Source organism: Aethalodelphis obliquidens, unplaced genomic scaffold (genome assembly GCF_003676395.1).
Source record: "Aethalodelphis obliquidens isolate GAN/ISIS:26980383/991018 unplaced genomic scaffold, ASM367639v1 scaffold7, whole genome shotgun sequence".
In the NCBI taxonomy this organism is placed as follows: Eukaryota; Metazoa; Chordata; class Mammalia; order Artiodactyla; family Delphinidae; genus Aethalodelphis; species Aethalodelphis obliquidens.
The window spans coordinates 25,948,461-25,974,426 of record NW_020837951.1 but is presented as its reverse complement, the minus strand read 5'-3'; the positions used below and the strand labels follow the sequence as shown (position 1 = coordinate 25,974,426).

At 45.3% G+C, this 25,966-nt stretch overlaps 2 protein-coding genes across 11 annotated transcripts in view; one reads left to right on the top strand and one right to left on the bottom strand.

Annotated features, from left to right (window-relative positions):
* Nucleotides 1-1,663: 1,663 nt before the first annotated feature.
* LOC113619416 (uncharacterized) lies at nt 1,664-4,405 on the bottom strand. The gene is given in 4 exon segments (XM_027104117.1): nt 1,664-2,161; nt 2,163-2,293; nt 2,296-2,427; nt 4,309-4,405. Coding segments are annotated over 4 exon segments (690 nt in total). The 3' UTR covers nt 1,664-1,831.
* ZNF462 (zinc finger protein 462) overlaps nt 3,779-25,966 on the top strand; it is a 143,311-nt gene continuing 121,123 nt past the window's right edge. For 3 of the 10 annotated variants that reach the window (XM_027105301.1, XM_027105300.1, XM_027105292.1), the window contains exon 1: nt 4,664-5,255. The gene's annotated coding sequence lies outside the window, so the exon portion shown is untranslated. Of the gene's footprint in view, nt 4,394-4,657; nt 5,256-5,888; nt 5,933-7,059; nt 8,024-25,966 lie in introns of those variants that run through there. The other 7 variants (XM_027105293.1, XM_027105294.1, XM_027105295.1 and 4 more) reach the window with 7 other exon arrangements.

Here is a 25,966-nt window from a genome sequence, read left to right as displayed (position 1 = left end):
AAAAGACTTAAAAAAAATTTTTTTTTTAGAACATTGCTATTGAAACATCTTCTTTGGTACCCAAAGGTATGCACAGAAAGATTCACACAGGGGAAGTTTAATATAAGTTATCGCAATTTCTCTTCCTTTGGAGCTGTTCAGAATCATGAATTATCCACGTTTGTCTTCTTTCAGTCACTTCTCCCTAGGCGTGGACACTAGTCAACTAGTTACATATGTTTAGGTTTGGGTTTATGAAAATATATTGATTTTTCGGTAAGGGATCAGAAAGAAGGTGTGTTAGTGACTTCACTTTTTTGATATCTGGAGAGTCCATAATTATCCAATTTGAAGTCTTAAAAAAAAACTTTTCAAGGACTAGTCATTTCCAACAACAGTAAAAGATCTCAAAAATTCAAAATAAATAGCCCATTGAAAATAACTCAAATAGTAAAAAGACTATATTGGATGGCATGGGAAATTAGTTTTACATGGGAAGGAAAATACCACCAAGTTCAAGAGGTGTGTGGTCAAATGTTTAAAGCCGGAATAATTAAGACTTCTGAAAAAGCCATACTCTATTCATCTACTCCTTGTTTTGCTAAAATCATCAGCCTGAACAGTTTTCCAACTGGAATTTAGAAAGTGGGATTATAAACTGGAAATTTTTTTTGCATAGTTTTCAGGAAGCAGGACTTTTCCTTTTTTATATGATATAATGTAAATATTGAAACCATGACATTAAAACATCTATTCACTCTTGTTTCAGTTGAAATTCTATCTTTTTAATGTAGCCTCTGGACCAACTCTTCCTTCTTTCCATGATTCCTTCCTGTAGGGGATAGAAGTCCCCTTTCCCCCCATAAACACTTTTGAGAGGTCTGGGCACTTTCCTTTCCTAACCTTTAAAAACCAAAATGATTTATAGACTATCCCTATCCTGCTAGAGTTGGGCAAGAAAGTGGATCATATTTGTATGGGTCACTCTGATTATAGGACTCCACTGTTTCTTGAACTAAAATTGCAAGATTTATTATTCTATTAATGCTCATAAAGTCACTCTTTTGATGAGCCATAATTTCCCTTTATGAGGAGTCTGTATGCCAGTCACCCATGATAAGGGAGAAGAAAGTCCAGACTTCCCACGTACTCATACTTCCTGGAACATTAACAAAGTCTTGAAATCCCATATGACTCCAGGGGAATAATGGCATAGGGTACAGTAACAAAAGGCAAATTTCACAAAGCCAATGTGTCCCCACGAGACTTGCCTCACATTGTTGCCTGTGTACAAAACCTAAGCTTTTCCATTTTAATTAAAATTTTTAGAAATTAACCCTCCTGGTGGAGAAGATAACCCAAGGAGGCTTGTATTATCTTTGTGAATATTCTTAGGGAATGAAACAGCAGGAGGTGTGAACTTTCTCCTGTATATCTTAATGGTCCGCTAATGGCAAAGCATAATTACAGTTACTTAAGCGCCAAGTTTGTCAAGGTTTTCACTAAAACCTTCAGCCACACACTTTCCTTGAGTGACCTAGCTTTTATTTATCCAAATGCCTTCTTATCATTTGAAAGAAAGCTACCCTCTATAAAAAAAAGCAGGCAAACAAAAAGCCCACTCCCCCACCATGTTTATTTCTTTCATGTTAATTTCTTTCAATTATCTTAGATGGATAGTTAAGACACGTGTGACTTCAAAAAAAGTCGAAAAATTTGTGTATGGCATAGTTAACTGAAATTTTAGCCCTTCACATTCAAAAAGCAGGGCAATGCGGGAGTTTTGCAGTAGTTTGCTTCACGGCTTTGGTAAGTCAATTTGCTTCTAAACCAGAAGATGGTCTTCTAAAGACTATCCTGTATTTGGAATGGAAACTCGGCCATTGTACCTTTTGCCCAAAGCACCCACTTGAGAAGCCCGAAAGCCACCTATCTCCCCCATCGGTCTCTGGATCTCCTCGCTGCCTTTGTCCCTTCTAGACGTGGAGGCTTGGAGAGGAGGTTTAGTTTCCAAGGATTGGAGCGTTTGAAGGGCGGGGCCATCTCCAAGTCCATCTCCCCTTTTTGTCCTCTTCTCCTGGGACGGGAGGGAGGAGCCAGGTCCCCCCGCGGCCGGTTCGGGAGCTATCACGGTCGCTCGAGGTGAGTCTGAAAGGGCGGCAGCCCGTTTAATTGCAGCGCAAGGTTAATTTCTTGAGTTCACCGCAGTCGGTCCGCCAGCCGCTTCCCCGGTCTTTGCCAAGTGGGTTTATGAGGTCTGAGGCGTGTTGGGGCGCGCTCACGTTCTCGCGAAAGGCTCCTCCCCAGGGCTCATTCCCCGACTGCGGGAAGCCCTTTGGTGCCCCAGGAGTCTTGGGTTTCCTCTGACCTCGTCGCTTCCTCCTCCCTCCGCACCGCCGGGTTCCCCGCGCCCCTGCCCCCCTGCCCCCGGGGAAGGGCGGCCCCCATCTTAGGACTTCCGACCCAAGCCAACCAGAAGGAACCTTCACGTCGATGAAGATTTTATCACAGCCTCCAAAACCCAGCAGTAATAGAAGCTTTCAACCTGAAATACGATTGTTACTTTCCCGGTGCAGAGCTTGACAGAAAAAGTCAGCTTTTTATTAAAGACAAAGAGGTAAATTATCAGCCGGGGCAGTGAAGGGACGGCGGAGACCTGGCGTGCTTCCTCTCGGTGCCACGAGGAATTTATGGGGGAGCGGCGGCCAGGGCTCAGACACCCCTGGGGTCCCGGGGGTGGGGTGGGGGAGGAGCTCGGGGCAGAAGGACTATCCCCAAGTCCTTCCAGGCACCTGGACTGGGAGTCCTCCCAAGTCTGTTCAAAACCAGGGTCATTTCAGTCCTGAACAGCCTTACCGTCCTCCTCTCTCCTTTCTTCTTTCTCTTCTTGCTTTGACTACTGTTTCCCTTTCGCCTCTGAGCTTTCTCCTCTTGGTTCTCCTCTCCCTACTTTTTCTCTTCCCTCTCCTCGCTTTGCCTCTCCCTCCCCCTCCTTTCTCCTCCACCGCACGCGTAGAGTGTCATTTATTTATTTATTTATCACCCCCGCCATCAACACCCTTTTAGGGCTCCCAAGCTTTTCAATGTGAGTGGGAGGAGAAAAGGGCAGGAAGTGTTGACTGGAAGGGGGTGAAATCGTGTCTCTGGGTGAGAGATTCTGCCCCGGAATAAACGATTGGGGAAAAGCTTGGAAAAGGATTCCGATCTGTTTATAAAACCCCGCTGTCTGGTGGGAACCAACTCCGCGCGCGTCTCCTCCTCCCCTTCATTGTGTGGGTTTACAGGGATATCTTCCCGGACTGTTGTTGGGTTTGCGGGGGAGGTAGTGAGTATTACAGAGGACAGTCTTGCCCTGGATCCTCCCCACCGCGCCTTCTCCACCGGATGCGCGCTCCCCAATGCAAAGGAATCCAGCAACATCCCCCAATTCAGACGCGGACAAAAGAAACTTTAATTAAGGTCTCTGCCCCGCGCGCTGCGTGTTTCTCTCTCCCGAGGCTGTTGATGTCCAGCTCGAGGATGCGAGAAATAGAAATGGTACAAGCAGCCCATGCCCTTGAACTTCAATTGCTTCTGACTTGCTATATTGATTTTTTTATACTGTAGGCACCACCCCCGCCCCCTCCCCACCATCAGATTAAAGCCTTAGGAGACATTAGACCTAGTGAGAGAGGAGGGTAAACCCACTCCTTTGCAAAATAAACAGTTCAGAACGATTTGTGGGAAATTACACTAAATAAAAATTCAAGGTGTGAAAGCTTCATCTTGGCTCTCTTGTCTTCAACACCATGACACCTTATCATTAGGAGCTCTGATTGTTACTTTCCGAGCTTTTGGATGATCAGCCAGAAAGTGCAAGCAACGCGGGGCTGGAGAGTGTAAAGTTATTTAAGTAGGCTTTTTTTTTTCCCCCGTTTTGGTGCGCCGTCAAAACACTTCACAAGTTAGGAAAAGAAAGTGGTGGTTCCGAGGCTCAGAATGATGGGTTCTTTCCTCCCTCAACCTTCCCTTACCATATCAGAAAAGAAATAAAATGCACAACGAGCCTTTATTTCGGAGAAGACTTCAAAATACGTGTCAGTAATGGACAATTTGAGCTTTTCACTGGAGATACACCGCAAGCTGGAAAGGGATTAAAAAGCCCCACGTGGTTGATCTGGGTTTAGACTTGCAACCTCTAGTTCCCAATGTGTGTTCTTTGCAAAGATTGGCCTCTAGATGGATGCGTGTGAGGGACTCTCTGGGGCCGGGGCTCGGCGCCTCGGGCAGGGCTGATGGTGGGAGCGCTATGAGCGACCGGGCAGGGTCCTCACTGGGGGCTTCCTCTGCCGGCCGGGGCGGCCGGGCGCCTCCGGGACGCGAGCGCGCACGCCTCAGCCCGGCCGCCGCGCTCCTCGCACCGCCTTCTCCGCAGGTCTTTATTCATCTCATCTGCCTCTTCCCCTTCTCCTCCTCCTTTGCCTCCTTCTCCTCCTCTTCCTCCTCCTCCTCCACCACCACCTCGTCCTCCGCCACCGCCTCCTCTCGCGTCTCACTGGCCTGGCTCTGTGTTGCTCTGAGTGACAAAGACAATGTCCCAGCCTTAACTTTGCAACCACCTTGCCTCCTTCTGGGGTTCAGCGCGGGGGGGGGGGGGGGGGGGGGGGGAGGGGGGACAGCAACCGCAGCCTCAGCATCTCCTCCACCTTCTCCTGCTCTTCTCAGCTCTTGGATAATTCTTCCTTTCCCCCCCCTCCAGCCCTTTCCTCATTTCTTTCTTTCTTTCTTTCTTTTTTTCTTTCTCTCTCCTGCGCGTTGTTGTTGTTATTAGAAAGGCTTCGCGCACCCCCTGGTGCTCCGGCGTTTTGTGTGGCAGGAGAAGATTGTCTGCCTTCTCTCTTTCTGTCTTGCTTTCTCTCTCCCTCTGGTTGCTCATTATTCAGAGAGAGACACAGAGGGAGGGAGAGGGAGAGAGAGAGAGCGCGCGAGGGAAAGGGAGAGGAGAGAGAAGAGGAGAGAGAGAGGGAGAGAGTGAGAGGGAGAGGGAGGGAGGGAGAGAGAGGGAGAGGGAGAGAGACGGATATCTCAGGTCATCTGCAGCTGCAGCGAGTCTGAAGAGCCGAGGAAGGCAGGGAAGATGGCGATCCTCCATTGCTGAGACCCGGCAGAAGCACATGAGACTCCCAAACAACTTCCACAACAATAACCCGAGCAGGAAGAGGAGAAAGAGAAAAAGGATAAGGAGGCGGTGGGGCTGGAGAACCCGAAACACCTCCCGGCGCCGGGACGCTTCTTCAGTAAGTTACTGCAATTAACCAGCACCTCGGGGTGGTCCGAGTGCTGCGGGGAGGAGAGCACGGGGTGGTGGAGGCACAAACGCGCTCATTCATTCGGCCAAGGAGGGTTGGTGGAGCGGGGAGGAGAGGAAGTCCCCTGCATGGACTGGCTGTTGGAAGAGAAGAAGCGAGAGAGAAGGGGGGGGGGAGGAGGAGGGGGGGGGGGGGGGGGGCGGGGGGGGGAGGAGGAAGAGGAGGAGGAGGAGAAGCGAGGGAGGAAGAGGAGGAGAAGGTGGTGGTGGCGGTGGCGGTGGAGGTGGCTGTGCTTTTCCTGCTGGCTGCTCCTTCTGCCGGGGGGGAGCGGAGCGCTGTGGCTTAATTAATTTCGTGTAGTTCTATGGAGAGAAGAGAAAATAAAAGATGAGTGAGGAGAGAGCTGGAGCCTTAGGACGGATGCTCCTGGTGTGGGCACAGGAGTAAGGGACAGAGAGGGGGGCGGAGGGCGGGAGTCGGGGAGACCTGAGCCGAGAGCCAGAGGGAAAGAGCGAGGGGCAGAGGAGGGAGCGCTCCCGGCCGCCCCGACCTGAGCGGGTTGACCTCTTTCTTTCTCTGTCCCTCTCCTTCCTTTCCCCCTCTCTGTCTGCTTGTCCCCAGCCCGATGGCAAAGCCGTGCGGATTGGCACCCCCCTCTTCCTCAGGTATTTGGCTCGCTCTCTTCTCTCCCCGAAGTTGGGATGCGGGGTCGGGATGTGTCGGGGGGCGGCGGCGGCGGCTGCCGGTGCTGCCGGTGAGCAGATAGGCGAGGAGCGGGGGGCGCCGGCCGGCTGGGGGGCGCAGGTTCAGGAGCAGCTAGGAGCTGTCTCCAGGCTGGGGGTTCAGAAGCGTCTGGTGGAGGAGGACAACGGTTTCTGGAGAGGAGAAGCCATTACACACGCTTGGCTCTCCTCGGAGGACGGGAGAAAAGACCCCAAGCAGGGGCCTGGGGGTCGCCTGACTCCTGGTGCAGTTCCCAGGGGTCTGTCCTCCTTCCAGGCGCGAGGGGAAGCCGCAGCCGCCCACCAGAGGAGCAGCCCCTCTCTTTCCCTTTCTTTATCTCCCTGTCCTCCATTTGCAAGCTGTCTGCTTTGGTTCCAGTCCAGACTCCAAAACACAAAGCTTCTTCTCACGTTCATTCTCCAGGCTTTTCACCATTCCTGGAGGAACCCTCATTTTCTTTTCATTGTAGCTTCTAACCTACAGAGAGGGAGGGAGGCTGCCTGGAGTTCCTTTTATATTCCTCCCCTACTGAAAAAAAAAAAAGTTTCATTTTTAAGCACGCGTCTGGGATGGGAAAAGACCAACCAGTTGGGGCTTTCTCCCAGGGCTCCCGGGGGGCTGTGTCTGAGTGTCTGTGTTGGCTGTTTGGTTTGCTTTGGTTTTGTTTCTGGAGGTGGCTTGCAGGATTTTTGAGGAAGTAACTAGTTTGGTTGAGAGCTGGGAACTGAGTCAGGTAAGCCCGTGTCATGTTGTAACTCCACCAGAAAATGGAGGAGAGCGGGTTTCCAGGAGACAAAGCTGAGAAGTGTTTATAAAATTATGGATGTCTCCATTTTGAAGCTCTGTTGGTGATGGCTGGAGGAGGAGGCCTGCCAGCCTTCTCCTTCTCCCTTTCCAGGGGGTGAATCTTGTGGTGGCTCCTCACTATCTGTTCATTATGCAAGGAAATGAGGGGCTTGGAAGGGCTGCTCGCATTTTCCTCCCACCTAAGGAGTGCTTTCACAAGTTATGGAGGCGTTTGTTGCCAATTTAAAGTAAACTTTTGGAATTTTTTTTCTCTCCTTTTGAGTGGACCTGAGGGTTTTGACCTCCTTCGGGAAAGGCAAGGAAAACCTTAAACATTTTTCCACTGAGGTCTTCACACAACTTTAAGCTGCTCCAGGTCTCCTGCAAGTCGCCAGGAAATGTGATTTCCTCATTGTGAAGATGGTGGTGGCCCTGAGCTGAGATTTTTGGAGTTCTGGGGCTTGGTTATCATCATGTTTTGATGCATTGCAAGACTTTATTGTCTGGTTGGGGTTGATTTCTGCAAAACAACAGCAGCAACAGCAAATCCTGCAAGATCTCAGAGGAACTCTAAGACTGGCTGACACCAGTTTCTTGAAGGTCTACATTTCTTTTCAAGATGCTCCATTTGTGTATTAGGCCTTCTTTTAGTTCCTTTGTTTTCCCTCTTCCCTTCCATTCTGCTGTTTTTCTCTGTGTTCTCAAGTATTGTTAAGTCTTCAGAAATATCAGATGTCTTCTTAACAATGTCACTATGGAAACAAAATTTTAAAGTATTATGTCAGTTGAGAAAACCTTCTGTCCAGGTAGCTTCACCTTTCTAATTGGGAGGAATTTATTAGTCTTAGAGGAAGACATTTTGTGAGGATGATTTGAAGAAAGGACCCAAACCTACCCAGTCCACACACACTGATTGGAGTTCTTCACAGATTAGTTCTAGAAAATGTATGTAATTGATCCAAGTAAAGAACTAAATCCTGAAATGCTTGAGGAATTTATAAAAGCCAACCATGAAGATGTTGCTTTTCCATTAGGTAAGGTAGCCATCTTGAGGATGAGGGAAGATGTTGGAAGAATTTTAGACGGACTCTTGAAGATAGGTGAGGAAGGCTCCACAGTGGAATGAAAACTTGGAGGAGATTCAGAACCAATTAATAATATATTGTAAGGAGGCTGATTGGACCTCGTTTTCAACTAAGGAGAAATATAGCAAGGTACCAGCTTCAACAGAAATAAGGAACACATTGGTGAGCGACTTATACCAGCTTTTTTCTTGCTTTGCTTTCTCATTATGTGTCAGATTTGTGTGTGTGTAAAGTTCTTTATGTCCACAGTATTTTTGGTGCAGATTGAGGTGGTTTTTAGATTCCAGATGTAATTATATTCTGTTGAGTAACTGGGAGCAGTGTCATTCAGTAAATGCTCAGTGCTGTATATGACAACATCACATTTTTCAAACCAAACTGTTGTGTCATTAATTGAGGGTTATTGTTCTTCTGACGGGTGTGAAAGGAGAGGAGAAATACATGGTTTTTTTAGCTAATAATTGTCCATGGTCAATGAAGTAAAACCCTGTTTTTGCAGACGAAGATGTATGGTTTTCAAGATTTGCATTTGATGTGTATGCTCATTTAAAAATACTTCTCTTCAGAGCTCTGCTTCTTTATTAAAAATCTAGGGCTTTCCAAGAGCACTTAAAAAATCTTACTTGGAATCATACCTTTCATTATTCATTTATTGAATGTTACTCTTTGATACCATTACTTTTGCTCTTAAGTAGAATGTCAGCAGTGTTATATTTAAAATTACTAATGCATGGATGTATTTGCTACATATTCAAACTCGGAAGTTCAAATGCAATGGGATAAAAAGAGTTATTTGGGGAAGTAATTACCAGATAGTTTTGCATCTAATTAACCATATATGTCTATGTAAACATAAGTACATTATAGTTGATCTTGAAGCAAACCTACATGATGTGTTTGTTGTTGATGTTGATACCAGGAAATCTGGTTAATTACTTCTTTCAGTAGGGAAAAAAGCTGACACACTGGTTGCCAGTCCAGCAACCAGGTTTTTTGACTCATAGTTTTTACTTTGCAACCAGATATTCAGCCTTAGAGCTGAGGTTTTCTGGAGGGAAAAAATTAGGTATCTAAGAGGCATTTTGGAGTTTGAGAATGTGTTCTAACTGGTTACCTAAGAGACACATCCATCTCTGATGCTCTTCACCAACATGAAAAGTACCAATATATTCAAGACATGGTTTCTTGCGTTTTTCTAGATATATGCATTTGAAATGGGACAAGTATTTAGGATAAACCACTATGAGAGAAATAAAAAGTGTCCAATGGAACCTTCTCATTTGATGTCAAAGCTCAGAGATCCTTTTTGTTTTTAGACGTCAAGTTGATGAGGCTCGTTAGGCAAGTTTTTACCTAATTTTTTCTAATATATCACAGAGAGAAATCATTCTGGAGAAGTATATGTGAGCTGTGATGCACACTGCCATAAAGAACATTCTTGTGGTCTTCGGATTCCATAATCCTTCTCATATTAGATTTATGTCCATCTAATTCATTGATCACATTCCTCCAGGACTTGTTTTTTTCCTTACTCTTTGGAGTTGGAGACAACTTTTAGATGAAATAATTATTTTGCATATATATGTGTATGTATATATATATATATATATATATTTAAAAAATTTTCTTTCTAATGAGTCTTCTGGAAGACAGTAGGGGAAAAAAGAAATCCAACTGTACTAATGGACTTTAAAGTACTTGTGGTCAGTTTTCCTGAAAGGAAAGAATGGTAAAGTTGCCTTGGGAAAGAGTCCCGTTTTCAGTGTGATGGAGTTTAATAGGGTCTAGTCTATCTTGGATTCTTTCCTGGTATTGAGGTTTCTTGGTTAAGGTAACCTTACTTATCTTCTTTGTGGTATGTCCTTTATCAGACTTATAGTTCACTGTCTCATGGGACAGAACACTGACAAAGCTGCATTGAATGTTTCAAGTTGATGGCTGGGGAATAGAGAGGCTATTTCACAATGAATGCCACACTCACAAATTAGGAAATATATAAATAATGAACTAAGATTGGAAAGGACCTGACATGGGTGTATGATTGGATATTGGTATATGGAAACTAAGAAATTCAGAAGAAGTGGGGGAAATATTTCCAGTGTCTATTACTAAAATCTAGTGAGCTGAAAAAAAAAAAAATCAAGTGTCTGTGAGAGAGTGTGTGTGTGTGTGTATGTGAAAGCAAGCATCTTTTGAAGTTCACATACTTAGGAAGTTGGTGGCTTTGAGGGAAACATTAGCTGGGTGTTGGTGACCTATTAATTGATTATGAGCAAACAGAGAGGAAAGTAGATAATGTTAGAAGAAAATTCCTCTTCTTGTGTGATACGCCAAGACATCTGGCAGATGTTATGTTGGGCCCTAAGGAATGGACAGTTTAATTTTAGCCCTAGCAAGGAAATGGGAAGTTCTAAGCTCTTTTAATAGCACAAGTCTTAGTTTGGGGAAGGTTGCTTAAAAAAATAAGAGAGGAAAAGAAAAGAGGCATTGATTGTATTATGAAAGAACTCCGGGGAACATTGGAATTAAGCTGAGATTTTGGGGGTTATGGACAAATATATTATTTCCCAAGTAGAAGTTAACATAAAAATCATTTAAAAATTGACTACTTGGTAACACCCTAAATGATGAATATTAAGTGTCTGACAGTCACCTTTCAGAACTTTTCATTGAGAAGCTAGTTTTTTTGCGCCTTAGATCATCTCCTTCACATCTGCCCTTCCCCCTGCATTGTACTGAGGAGGAAACTGGCAGAGAGACGTGAGGTGACTTGCACAGGTCAGAGAGTTCATTTGTAATAAAGCCAGGCCTAGAACTTAGGTCGGCCGACTCCCAGTCCAGTGCCCTTTCCACTGCCCTACTGCCCATGATTGTAGCGGTTTGTGAAACACCAACTCTCCTCTCCAGAGTGCAAGGCTGTCTGAGAAACCCTGAAATCACACGCTAGTGGGGCAGGAGGATTGATTTTTGGTAGCTGAGTGTAGCATGGTGGGGAGCCTGGGGCCGAGCACGGTCATTCATAGAAGTGATACGCGCCAGAGGCCAATTCTGTTCATGGGACTTTTAGCTCTTGGGTCTGTAGCTGTGATTTTCTTCTAATTGTCCTCCTCTCTGTAGTTCTGTCATCCAGGGCTGGGGAGTCCTTTTCAAATGCCCTTCTTTGGAAGTTTGTCTGGGTCTACTGCAACTTACCAGAGTGCCCACAATTGGACTCCGAGGATCTGTTTTGCAACCTGGTACAGATTTCAGTTGGCTTCTTGCAGAGATGCCATTTTGTAATACTGATGAATGGCCAAGAGAGTGAAATCCAGTCTAAAACGATGACTGGTGGCTTCCCAGTGTTCCAGACTCATCCAAAAATGTGCCCTCTATGTATCTTCTTGAGGCCCAGTTCTCTCTTGCAGACCCATGGCTAGCTATTTCCCATGCCCCAGTAGACATGAAGTCATCCTTAAAATGCCGTTTGAACAGCACGTGCAACATTTAACCATGAGAGAGGGATGGGACAGTACTTGAAGAAGGGTGATGACAGGTTTCCATTTCTGATTTCTCTTAGACAAGTGAGAGTAACTTTGTAAAGAAGAGTGATGTTCGGAAGTTTCCACATTTTCTAAGCTTCTTCCAAACGAAAGCATAAATTCTTAATCCAGGAGGCAGTCTGGAGAAGGTAGGGCTGGATGTGGACTTCTGGCAGAAACACAGTTAACGCTATAAACAGTTGGACCTCAGTGTGGCATTCCTCCAGATGAGTTGACTGTCGAAAATAAAATGTTCCAGAAGAACTGGGAGAACAGGAAAGAAGTTAAAACAGCATGGTTTGCATGCCAGCACTGAGGAAGGAAAAAAAAAAAAATAGGGGGGGCATTGGAGAGAAGATAATCCTAAATGGAACTGTCTCTGGGATTTATAAAACCTAGGAGGAGAAATTTGCAAGTGAAGGAAAATGGATTTTTATGAATTTAGGTTGCATTGACAGTTTATTAGGAAGCTCTTTTGAATCTTTTGTCCCCTTGAACTTTGTATCTGGAGAACTGCACACACTGAGCAATTTACATTTTCTGCTCAGAAATGCTATTGTAAAATATATCTACTTTCTAAGGGATCCTGTCCTTATCAGTTGGTGTATACATAGGGTTTGTAGTCTTGGGATTTGTGGCTCCAACACCAAGTTGGATTTTTCAGGGCTTGGAAGGACAAGAGGCAGAGGAGTAGTGTGGGCTGAGAGGTTACCCATGTGGTTCACCTGCAAGTGCATTGTCTTTTAATTTTGGTGAGCACATGACTTGGTGTCTTCAAAGCTTTCTTGCCTAATTCGTAGCCGGAGAGGGTTTTTTTCTTGCGTTATTCTTGGAGGGAAGGTCTCTTTTTGTGCCAGGTCATGGGTATTTTGGTATTGATTTCCTTGCTTTCATGTGTTTGCTTGTTTAGTTCACTGCGTGTTGCTTCTGAATATTAAGAAAGCACTTCTGCCGGCTCTGTCCACAGCTTACCCCCAACTTCATTGAGAGAGCAGAGCCTGCTCCAGAGGGTGAAGGGAAGGTGGGGAGGTCCTTATTTGTTCACAAAATAAATCCTTGAAGACTGCTTAATTCAGAAAGTTACTTGCCAGGCTTTCGAGTAGACTTTTCACAAAGACCATGCGAGGAGAGATGGGGAAAATTCCACAAGCAACCAGTGAGTCCTGATGAAAATGTGTTAGGATCACTTAGTAGGAAATTAAGCATTTGTCCAAGATGAGTAGGCAAGACTTATCTTTGGATTCAGATTGGTTTGAGTACAAAAGGAGCTCGAGGCCCCGGCGAGACAACTGTGTCAGAAGTATTGAAGCCCAGGATTTGTGGAGCAGCTTAGCTGCCACACAGCCTGGCTGGGGAAGGCCAGTTCGCTCCCTAAGCCCTCGTCTGGCCAGTTGAACCACAACACGAGCTAAGGCCTTCACATTTTGGAATTCTTCTCTTCCCTGTTGAGATTTAAGAAGGGAGAGTCACTGTCCTTCAGTTTTGCTCATGTCAGCTGAGTGCTTTTCTCTTGAGCTGGTAAAGCCAGAGAGGGTGGGGGAAAGGCAGGGTGCTGATCTCCTTGGAGGGAACATTCTCCCTTTTAATGGGACAAATGTGCCTATACCATTGTACTTATTAGGCAGAAAATAATTGTGCAGTGGCACAATGTGGGATACTTGAAAGATGTTTGCTACACAAAGGTTCCAATACTCACCTGCAGATTAAGAAATGGGTTTCTAAACCATCTCATTTCTATTGCTAATGAAAAGCTTTGGAAGGCACCTGTGAATCAGTGCTCCAGCTGCTATCATGGTAGGGGAAGTTAGGCCTTGAAAGGATACACGGATTAGCCCATCAGAAAAGCAAACAGTAGCATTTTTCAGCACAAGTAGAAAATAGGGTTGTTAAGCTAACAGAAAAGTAAGCTAAAGCATTGCCATAATTACGTGGTGGAAATTTGCTGGGATGGAGAGACTGCTCGGATGGGAGAAGGAAGAGGAGAAGAGAGGCAGGAGAATGATTGACAAGTCAGAAGAGAAGAGGTCTGTCCACTGGGAAGAGCCTACAGGAAGAAAGGCATTGCTTTTAAGAAAACAATAAAGTAAGTGAAAAAAGACCTTGTAATTTAGTACCTATTGCATGTGAAATATGAAGACCAGTGTTCAGACCCACATTCTTTGGTCAGTTCTTATTGTAAAACATAGAATTGGGCTTGGGAGACAATTTATGTGACTTTGGGGTTACAAATACGGCGTTGCTGCTAAAGGGCAGATGGAAACTTGCAGGAGCTGATTAAGTAAGTAGAGTTAGGTGGAGATTTTCCTGGAAAAGGAGCAAAGTAGAGAATAGAGCACAGCAGAAAGTAGTTGCATTATTAATGGGCAGAACATGTGATAGTCCTTGCTAAGGTTATCCATAGAGCTTCTCTACCTGCGCCCTGGGTGTTAGAAGAAGTGAGGAACAAAGATGTGCTTACTTCAGAGGGGAAAGGCATAGACCGTGATGACTACCTGTGTCCAGTTTGGAATTAAGCCATTTGCTGGAGCCGTGCATCACAGGCTGGTCTGTCAATCCAATCTTGGCATTTTAAAATCAAAAATAAGGCCACCGTGGTCCAGAACGTTTAGCTATTCTAATCTGTAATTACATCATCCCTCTGTGTGACCAGTTAGTCAGCAATCCCACATCAATTACCCAACCCTGATTGGACCTGATCTGGGGGTCCTACACGTGGGGTAAAATTTGAACACTGGGTTATCGGCTGAAGACGGCCAAAACATACATACCAGCTAGATATTATGTAAAGATTTCAATAACAAGTACTTGTCACGCAGAAACTTTTCTCTTCAATGGTTTCTAACTTAAATGGTCTTCACTGAAGACTGTTAATTAGTATTTCATAATGATAACTGGCAAAGGGATCTGGGTGGAAGAGACCATTTTCATTTGAATGTCAAAGTTCAGCTACAAGAACTTCTCCCCCTCGGGGGAAGGATGGACTGGGACTTTGGGGTTAGTAGATGCAAACTATTACATTTAGAATGGATAAGCAATGAGGTCCTACTGTATAGCACAGGGAACTATATCCAATTTCCTGGGATAAACCATAATGGAAAAGAATATAAAAAAGAATGTAAATATGTATGTAACTGAGTCGCTTCGCTGCACAGCAGAAATTAACACAACATTGTAAATCAACTATACTACAATAAAAAAAAACTTCTCCCCCTCTTCTGATGTCAACTGAGTATTGTCCCTTCTGATGTTGGGTAAGAAGACCTTCCATAAGGAGATTAAATATGATTGCTTCATCAAAAAATTCTGCCAACTCCTCTATAGAGTGGGAATATCACATAAACCGTTAACAGAACGCTATTTCCCTTCTTGGAGTGACTCATAGTTAATATTAATACTAGGTAACATTTGTTTAACATTTAATATGAACCAGGGACTTTTCCTACGGTAGAGAAAGCTGAAGTCGGGGAAGTAATTTACCCAAGTTTCATGGAGCTGTATAATGGGGGAGCCAGGATGCACACATGGGGGGACCACCTCCTGGCTCTCAGCTTCTGGGAACTGGCCCTGGCTATTACTTAGTTTGCTAATAGCTTATGTTTCGGATGGTTTGTCTCTTCCAGTTGCTTATGCCAGGAGTCTATCCTGGTGTTCTGGAAGGAACTCTGAGCTTAATGGAAAATTAATAGTAATATATTAGTTGATATGAGAGATATAACTTATTGTAATAGCTTGACAAAGTGTGTTTAACTAAAGAGTGCCCTTTCTTTGTTCTTCTGAGTTACAGAGGAGATGGTAAGAAAGAAAAGCCCAAGAGACCATGTAGGGGGAAATTTAGAGAATAAATTAAAAAAGAAATTGTACTGTATCAAGTTCAGTAGTGTAACGTAGTTATACACGTGGCTGTTTAAAAGGCGCCCCTCCCTGTTACAAGCAGAAAGATAACGCTGTATGACTTTTTTTTTTTTAAGTAGAGAAGGTGTCTTAACTTTTTCTCTTCTTAGGGCCCCTTTTGAAAGTCTGAGTGCCCTGTACTGGCTCTGGTTACTGCAAACAGGAGAAATGTTTTCAAAAGCCACAGAGACATATTTGAAAATTAGGTCCACTGTCTTAAGGGTCGTTGTTGGAAAATAGTGCAGATGCGCTTCAAAGCATGGGTGCTAGTATCTTCCACGCCCTTAGTGATCACCATGTGCTCTATTTAGATCATGGAGACATGATGGATGTTTTGGTTTTATTTGCCCCTCCCTGAAACATCACAGTACAGTAAGGAAGCTGTTGTTCAGGTATGACCACAAATGCCCTTAATAGAGTAACAGGCTGTACTAAGGGCCGTGGAGCAGGTCCAGATATCCCTCAGATATCCAGGGCAGTAGCTTTTCTGTAGGACAGGCGGTTGGTGTTAATTGCTGAGTAGACTCTTTAACCTTGAAGCAACTGGTGGTGGTTTTATAAAAATCTTAACTTTGCCATGGTCTGTTCAGGTGATCATCTGTCCCTAGACAGACTCATACCCAAAACCTGGGTAGGAGGATAAGCGTGTGTCCTGTGTCTAAAGCGTCCTAGAGGAGGTCACAGAGTCACCCACTTTTACCCATCATCCGTATCATTATCTACCAAACTTATAAGAACCATTGTTTTCTTAGATAAAGTCCTTTAATGGGAAAACGGCTCAGAAAAAAATAACTACATAGTTGAAGAGAGTAATATTGAACTGTACCAAAGCGTGCAGTCCTGCGGGTGGAATTTCTAATTTTATTCATTTATTTATTTATGGCCACACCTTGTGGCATGCGGGATCTTAGTTCCCCAACCAGGGATCAAACCCATGCCCCCTGCAGTGGAAGCACGGAGTCTTTTTTTTTTTTTTAATTTAAATATTTATTTATTTGCCTCTGCCAGGTCTTAGTTGCGGCATCTTTAGTGGTGGCATGCAGGATCTAGTTCCCTGACCGGGGATCGAACCCTGTCCCCTGCGTTGGGAGTGCGGAGTCTTTAACCATTGGACCACCAGGAAAGTCCCATGGAATTTCTCATTTTAGAGCCACAGGGACTGTCTTTGGCCTGAGCTATAGTGCCCAGCCATCTAAGATGCTCCCTCAGACCAGCCTGTCTCAGACACCAGTCCTTTACATGTTTCTTCTTCTTTTTTTTTTTTTTTGTGGTACGCGGGCCCCTTACTGTTGTGGCCTCTCCTGTTGCAGAGCACAGGCCCAGCGGCCATGGCTCACGGGCCCAGCCGCTCCGCGGCACGTGGGATCCTCCCGGACCGGGGCACGAACCCGCGCCCCCTATATCTGCAGGCGGGCTCCCAACCACTGCGCCACCAGGGAAGCCCCTTCAGTCTTCTTAAATTTTTGAAGAGAAGTCTACCCGGGCTACCCTCGGGAGCACTGCAGAAAGTGAAGGTGAATTGGGTCAGTGTCTCTTTGTGGGTGCAGTGACGTCCACTTGGGAACAGGACATTGAATTTGAGAACACACTCAACATGAGAGCCAGGGACGGGAGGGAGCTTTAGAGCATGTCGGAGGAGGTAAATGTGTAAAGTTTATGTATTTAGGCCTGGTGGAGGAATCCTCTATTATCCTGAGAAGAAAATCACCACTCCCAAGACAGATTGCATTTACATGTGAAAAAGCACATTATATAGATCACATAAAATAGCACCCATTTAAGAAAGCAGAATTGTATCCTTACGCTTGCGTGGAAGTTCTCCTCATTCTTTCCATCTTCTGCCGTGGCTTTGCCTCTCATTAGTAATTTTGGGAGGCTGAGCAGTGAAGGGGGATTGAAGAACAGATTTCAGATGCCCCTGAAATTTCTCCCCACCCCTTGGCGGACTCACGTGAATCCCTCACCCAGTGTTTCTCTGACCAGTGGCTGTAGCTTGTTAATAATGAGTGAACATCACCCATAGGTCCTGAAATGAGCAAGTGTTAAATGTTATGTGATTATTAAGGGAAAAACAAGATAATCGAGTCAGTGGGTTTAATTAGATTGTGATTGCCCAATTGCTGCTTCATGATAATTATATTCATAACCCCGTTTCTAGACGTCAACTACAATTAACAAAATTGACCCCAGCACAGGTAAGTGTTAGCGATCTTCTCTGAAGCAGCTTCTGAACGGTGAATTTCCGATGTTCCCAGTACGTTCCTCCTGGTCCTTTGTCCCTTCTTGCCAACTTCCCATCATCTTTTTCCCCATTTTAGTAAAAAAGTTGGTGGCAACATCATCTTGTCTGTGACCACACACATATTATAATGGCTCGTATTGATGTCTACAGAAAAATAAATTTTCAAGTTTTTGAGTCAAATATGGCTGAAAAACATTAATAAGTCAGCACATGGGAATCTTGAAGCATAAAAAATGGAAAATTGGCAAGGTTTTTTCTCAGCCCATGATACCTGTTCAGTAGATTTAATGTGATTCATTTGAATAGATCTTTACTTTATAAGGCATAGTCTTAAAATGAAAAAGAGAGTCATCTGTGTTTAAGATGCTGCCTTATCAGCATGATCATTAAGGTCTGAGGAGTACAGAGCGAGGGCTTTTAACTTTATAGGATCCCCCTTCTTGTCCAAATTCCTGACATTTGCCGCTAGTGTATTCCAAGAGAAAAGGAACATATCACTGCTGGGGGACATCCTTTACTGTTATCTCTTAAATGAAGTCAATGATTTCTAGGAAGTATAAACAACCTGTATCAGAAGTGGGTATGTCAGTGTGACACTGTGAATCACTGGGCCAGATTGTCACTTGGCAGCCTTCCCTTTCTGACATGCAGTTATATGGGAAAGTAACGCAATTAAAATCTGCACACCATGGCGGAACTTCATTGCATTGAACTGTTTGAACAATTAGGAACTCGGCTGCCATGTCTATGGGTATATGGGGGTATGTGTATGTATTTATGTAGAAGTATGTAAATATATTTTACATAGCTAGATAGGCAGACAGACAGGATATTCTTGCTGGGGAGAAGGCATTTACTTTTCCTGAAGAATCAGGAATGCAAATTTCTCAGAATTTCTGTGTGAGCATGTAGTTCTTTGTGCTTGGGTCTTTAAGGAAATGGTGTGTAGTGGGTGTAGCACTCTTTGGGTGTTGCGCAAGCACCGGATGAAATTTGTCTCTGTTCCTTCCTAGCTGTGTGACCTTGAATAAGTCACTTAACCTCTCTGTTCCCTTGATTTCTTACCCAATAAAATGGGGATAATAATATGAATCTGTAGAACTGACATAAGGGCTAAAAAGTATTATGTGTAGGGCTTCCCTGGTGGCGCAGTTGTTGAGAGTCTGACTGCCGATGCAGGGCACACGGGTTCGTGCCCCGGTCCGGGAAGATCCCACATGCCGTGGAGCGGCTGCGCCTGTGAGCCATGGCCGCTGAGCCTGCGCGTCCGGAGCCTGTGCTCCGCAACGGGAGAGGCCACAACAGTGAGAGGCCCGCGTACCGCAAAAAAAAAAAAAAAAAAAAAAGTATTATGTGTATAGGGGTTCTGGTTCATAATGGGCACTGGAAAAATGATAGTGTCTTTCTTCCTCAGGGATAGAGAAACTGACGTAGAGGTCTGCTCTGAGGGCTTTACCAGGTGTGAATTGTCTTGTCCTTCGTCTTAGACTCTGTGTTTGGATTAGTTTTGTGCCGTGTCTGTCTTATGTGATGAGTAGTCCTCGTTGCTGTTGTCCATTCACAGGTAGACTTTTCCAGATTGTGAGCCTCTGGTCTGGCTGGCTATGGACTCCGCAGCACTCTACATCTGCATGTGCGTTCAGTAGGGATTTGTAAACCACCCAAGGATGATGCCATGTCCTCTTGGAGAAGTGCACTTACTATCCCACCTTGCAGAAATATTCCCTGCAGTGGTGTGGGAACAATTTTTAATCAGTGTGAACTTCTTCAAGCATTTTGGAAGAACGATGTCATTATTGTTCCTCTTGTTTGGCATCATTCTGGCAAAAATGCTTTGTCTGAGAACACTGTATTTGTTCAGTGAAAATACTGGCCTGTGCTGTTCCACATAAATGTTGGTTGCCTCTTTATGACTTCACTATGATAGGTAGCTCTGAGCCACCTTGAGGGCTGTCCTGTGTCCTTGCTTTGAATTGCTTTGGTCTTCTCTGTGCAAATGTTTATTTTAATAGTACATGTCCACTTGGTCTTACTAATGTACTGTAATATCAGATGCTTAGAGATCTCAGGGGTAAGGAGGCTAATTTTAGAGTGCCTTCAGGGTAGGTGATATTTCAAAATGTGGACGGGTGTTGATAGGGCCTAACAGGACTTAACTAGCCTGGTCTGTGCCGAGTCAGAAGAACATTCATTGGTGCCTCCTGACAGCGTGCTGGTGATGGTGGTGGCAGAGATGGAGAACATGTAAGTGGTTCTTGGGTAGCACAGCAGTGATTTTTTCACCTTTCAAAGCAGATTCCCCATGACGCCTTATTTATTTATTTATTTTTACATTTTGAACATTTCCAGAGAGACAAGGGTGGCGGTGGAATTTTTTTTTTAATTCTTAAAAAAATGTATAGTCGCCACTTAAAATTGTGTGCAGCGATATTTGAGGAGGAGAGGAAAAAGTAACCAGGTATTTATTTACTGTGTTCCGCTCTCTAGGATGCTCTCAAATGAGAGACTTTTTAAAAAAAATAAATTTATTTATTTTATTTATTTATTTTTCGCTGCATCGGGTCTTCGTTGCTGGGGAGAGCTTTCTCTAGTTGCGGCGAGCGGGAGCTACTCTTCGTTGCGGTGCGTGGGCTTCTCGTTGCGGTGGCTTCTGTTGTTGCAGAACATGGGCTCAGTAGTTGTGGCTCGTGGTCTTCAGTAGTAGTGGCTCGCAGGCTTCAGTAGTAGTGGCTCGTGGGCTCTAGAGCCCAGGCTCAGTAGTTGTGGCACACGGGCTCAGTAGTTGTGGCTCATGGGCTCTAGAGCGCAGGCTCAGTAGTTGTGGCACACGGGCTTAGTTGCTCCATGGCATGTGGGATCTTCCCGGACCAGGGCTCGAACCCATGTCCCCTGCATTGGCAGGCAGATTCTCAACCACTGCGCCACCATGGAAGCCCCTCAAATGAGAGAGTTTTGGTGTCAAAGGGTGGACGCCAAACTGAAAGAAATGGAGGTTTAAGCTGTGCGTGTGGTCTTGGTTATAATAATGTGGAATGCCCTCAGTAAAATAAAAAGTGTGGGAAAAGAGGAGGGGCTGAAACTAGAACTTCCTAGCTGCCAGAAAAGCTCTGGGAGTGGAAAGATTTTTCCATTTTCCTTGAGACCTCAGGGAGTGTTAGATTTGGGGATGCCACCTTCATCTGTGTTCAGTTCTTTCCAAGTTGCAGAATCCTTACTTATCTGTGACAACCAGGTTGTAGTAAAGTGATTGGCTTCACTTGTGGTCAAGTTCCTAATTTGCTCCTGACCTCCAGTTTATCTTTAGAGTGAAATCCCCTCTCTGGTGAAGGCTCAGAGGCATAATGTATGTAAAACACCCAGCACCCTGCCAGGTACTAGATGAATGGCCGCCTCTGCAGTTCATCTGCAATGATCAGTTACTGGCCATCCACTGCCTCTTGTGCAGGTGGCTTGCTCCTTGACATTTAGCCGCCGCCTGGCTTTGCGCTCCTAGTTAGTAGCTGTGGGATGATGATAGAGTTGGAAAGAATTTAGTGTCTTCACTCTCATAAAACGTGTTTTATAGATGCTGTTATATTTAAGAAATGTGTGCCCATTCATCTCCATTCGTCAAACATTTATTGAGGGCCCTCTGAGCCCCTGGCACGCCGGCAGTGTGTCTAGGTGGTCGAACCCAGGGGAGGTGGGATCGCTCTACCAGTTAGGTTCTTTGTGTTGGTAATTGGAGCGATTATGTTGGAGATGGCTGTCCTTAACCACATTTAAATGAGCCAGAGGGTGGTGAACCCTTGGCTGGAGGCAGTGGGCCACGGATTCCTATTCAGATGCGTGTATTTCTGTGTCTTTGTGTGTATATATTTACAGTATAACTTGCGAACCATGTAGTTAATGCTGCTGGGGTGCGGAATCTGGCAGATCATTTAAATATTTACTGTTGGTGTGAAGTCGAGTTTCCAGTTATTTTTAGGTCATTTTCATCTTAGCAACCCCGTTGGAGATGAACCAGACACACTGCTGTAAACTGTCCCCACATTTTGATAGAATTTAATAAAGTCAAGTTGAATGGTTTGGTCCCAAGAGGCAAACAGACCATCTGGTTAGCAGAAGGGTTAGGTTGAGTATTGCATGGCTGCTGAGAGGGCCACAAACCAGCCCCGACCGACACACTGGTAGTATGTCCAGTTGCTGAATGCATTAAGCATTGAAATGGTGCTTTCAAGTCTGCCGAGCCAGCAGTTCTGTTACCACCGCTGTGACGCAGGAGATAATTCAGCTGGGCAAGCGGCAGCATGGGGGTGGATCCACAGTACAGGATGTGTAATGTCAACATGAAGGATTGGAGCTGGCAGAAGGAAGGGAAGCACTCATTTCATGCCAGTGCAGGAAGCCTACAGAGATGCTTCCCGCCCGCCCCCACCCCCGCTTTGCATCTTGTCCTCTTCTGGAGCTTTCCCATGATGTGCTAAATGATTACCTTGTGCATGGTCCATGGCAAAACTTTGGCTGATTTTCTGCCTCTTTTGGAACCTGTCAGCATAAATGGAGTGAACCATATTTCCCACACATGTAGGGCGGGCAAAGGGAGGAGTTAGTGTCCCAGCCTGGGAGGAGGAGAAAGGGCTTCGTTAGGCTGGAGCATCTTTGCGCTTGAGATGGAATCCCATTGTACGTCCCTTTGTGTCCAGCTTTGAGACCTGCCATCCGTTCAAAGGCTGCAATCATCTCGGAACATTGTGCTGCAGCTGTAGTCAGGAGGAAGCTGCAGAATGGTTCCAGTGATTCTGCAGAAGCTCGGCAATTACATAATTGCTGTGTAACTGGAGAGAGCCATCAGGGTTGTCTAGTTCTTCTGGAAAGAAAGCTACAATTCGAAGGGGAGATTGTTTTCCCTCGTTAAACCTGAAAGCTGATGAGCGAGTAGGTCAAGCCACTAGGCTGGAATGGGGTCCTCTCGCGGGCCTGAGAGGGCACGAAATTCACAAGTACACTTGGCTGGACACTCAGTGGACTTCGCAGCTGTGTTAAAGGGAGAGAGAGAGAGAGGAAGTCACTGACTCTTGGAAAAGTGGATTCTCATATCAGCTGAACTTGTTTCTAGTATCTGGGACTCCGTTCTGTATGCATCTGAAGCATGGGGTATTCCAATCTTCCGTTCCTAGGAATGGGACCAGCGGAGTTGCACTTGATCACCAAGAGCCCTCAATTTCTGCTGCCTGCTCGGAAGGATTTCACAGCCTCTCCTGAATGAATACTCCCGGATGCAGATCAGCAGAAGCACCGTGAGGCCTGGCTCTCATCAGCTCTTCCTAAATGCTGCAACCCTGTGGTTGTCAGCCCCTGGTGCAGCGCCTCAGCAGCCCGGGGGCTGGAGCAGACTGGACAGTTTGTCTGGGAAGACCTCACAGCACAGGAATGAATTCCTTCTTTCAGCCACCTTACCACTTGTTTTCCCCAGTGGAGAAAATTTTGAGGTGGAGTTGGTTAGATGCAGGCGCGAGGGTTGCATTAAACCAGTCAGAAGCCTGGGCTCCAGATATCATCAGATACGGAGCAGTCACCTAAAATTAGCCACACCTCCTAACCCAAGGGAGGGCTTTATGTTTATTTATGTTAAGTAGCTCTAAATTTCACCAAGCCTGCCTTTCTGGGCTCAGTTTTGTGGGGCTGGTGAGTAGAAAGAGTGGTTGTCAGAGGCACAGTTTTATTAATGGCAGAAGTTGGGCCTTTCATAACTGTGGTACTCATCTGCATTTTTCTGTGTAAATGTGTAGTCAGAACTTCTGTATATGGGAAAATTATATATTGTGTCTCCTTTGTGAATTAAAAAGGAGGAGCCAGCAGGCAATATTAGGACTTGGACTTCCAAAATGGATTAGGTCCACAGATTCCTAGACCTTTTAGACCTCTGCTTTACTCTGTACCCGCTGGGTTTAATGCTGAGGTTGACGGATGCAAAGAGTTCCTTTGAGAGGTTCGATTCCTCTGAAACGTTACTGGTGGGTTTTCAAGGAGCCAGCCTGTTGCAGCCCCGAGCTAGTATTTTGGAGTAGTCTGGAAGGGTATAGGATGACCCTTGGTGACCCTTGCCTGCGTCATTCCAGGCAGGCCTTGGCATGCTCCAGCAGATGAGTAAGGGCAAGGGCAATTGGCAGGAGGACCCGCTGAGTTCATCTTGCTTCGTATCTCAGGAACCGTCCTGACCTTTTTCCATCATCAGTGTTCGGGCACTTTGAGGGCCTCTCACCGCTGTGGCCTCTCCCGCCGCGGAGCACAGGCTCCGGATGCGCAGGCTCAGCGGCCACGGCTCACGGGCCCAGCCGCCCCGCGGCATGTGGGATCCTCCCGGACTGGGACACGAACCCGCGTCCCCTGCATCGACAGGCGGACTCTCAACCACTGCGCCACCAGGGAAGCCCTGGACCCTCTTTGAAGGGTCCTGGAGATTGTATTGGGGGCAGCGTGCTCTCATATCGGGAAGGAACACTTGACTCTAACACAGAGACCGCATCGAAGGGAACCCTTTGCTATCAGGATTGGGAGGCCCGTGAAGACCTTGGCAGTGAGGGCCATGGTATGTAGTGGAAAGAACATAGACCTCAGAGCCAGTGAGTAGCTGTGTGACCTTGAGTGAATGATTTAATCTCTGATCCTCAATTTCCTGATCTGGAAAAATAACTCCACTTTGTAAACTTCTTGTGGGGAATAAATAAGATCACAAATGTGAATCTCTGGTGCAGAGCCTGATATGCTGTGGGCGCATAAAAAATACGAATTCCCCTTTCTCCCATCCTTCAGTTTTTATTATAGGCAGGGCACTGTTAAACAGTGACTATCTGATTAGGAGTCCGAATACACTTGAGTCCACTTGAAATCCCTGGGAGGGGGCTCCTTGAAGCTTGTCCTGGTGGGACTGATAAACATTTAACTTCTTGGCTTTAGGGGCTGAGCAGTATCTTTTATTATATGGTGACTTTTAAGAGCCAGTGTGCTCCTCAATGAAACACAACCCCAAAATCTGGTAAAGGGGAAGAAAAGTACCTTAACCTCTGTATGCAGTATCTTGAGCATTCTGTAATGGATTATTTATTAAGTACCTTAGATGAGGTTCTGGTGTTTTTGTTTTGACTATGGTTATACAACGAACTCCCTGAAAACAGAAACCTGATGTTTCCCAAGAATAGCCCTGATGGGAGAGATTGGGGTGTCCAGAATGCAAAAGACTGCACAATACGGATGACTCTTACAGGCTTTTCTTTGACCTCTAGCCCAGCGTGCCATTCCTTAGGTTGGTGCTCAAGGAAGCCTTGTTGACTGTTTTCAGGGGAAAAGACCTTACTTAGTTAAAATTTAGCCAAATCAACTTGGAAGGCCAACCACTGGTTTGGCTCATGTCAGTTACTGAATGGAACTAGCTGGAAGCTGTGGAAAGGCAGGTGTGGGGTTTCCCTTGTTCATCTCTATATGTCAGTGTCTTGCTGAGTGCCTGGGGCAGATGTACATAATCAATAAGTATGGGTTGAGTTAGTTAATCAAGTCTAGCACTTTTTAAAAGGGCATGTTGCTCCTGAATATCTGTTCCCCAAACACACCTAGATTTCTGAAATCAAACATCTCTGAAATCAGACATTTCCGAAATCAAAAATCTCTTAGTTCCTTTTAAGCACTGGTGGCTACTGCAACCCTCCTAGACATCCAGCATTCAACTTTAGTTAAGTGGAGATTTGGCACTGACATTTTCATTGAAAAATGAGAGTTAGTATTAATCAAGGGAAACTGCCCAACTCTACAATCTGTATTCAATATGTTTTGGAAGTAAGAATGTCTAGATTGCAGTCTAGGTTGAAGAAGCCAAGGAGAGTTTGATTGTTGGTAGTTTCTGAAGAATACTAATTTGAGCACGACCGTTTACCGGTAGGATGACTCTTCAGGCCATTGTAAAGTTAGATTTCGTAGAGCTGAGTCTGAAACACTGGAGAGGAAACATTCAAACTCAGCAATACTCAAGGATTCAAGGCCGGTGGTTCTGGAGGAAACTCATGCGTAGTTTTATACGACAAAAGAAGACACATATTTTCCCAAGACTTTATTTAGCTTATCAAGTCTAAATGGATCATGGCATGTATTTCATGGTGGTACGGAAGCTCAAGGAATACAGACAAGTTACAGAGAAAAGATGAGTATGTAGTGTTTCCCATCAGTTGAACAGAATTGGAAGAACGAAGCAGTGGAGCCGGGACACTAGTCATGCGCTTGGAAGATGGTCAGGCAGTTTCAGAAAACATGTTTCCTCACCTTTGCCTTTGGTTCTCGAACATCTCAGTGGAATGATTTAGACTGTTGAAAGTCTAGGGTGTGCAGAAGACCTTCTAGGTATGAGGTGACTGCAGCGTTAAAGAAACCCATGGATCCTGTTAGTTCCAACCTCACTGAAGGACATATTCTGAAGAGCCAGCT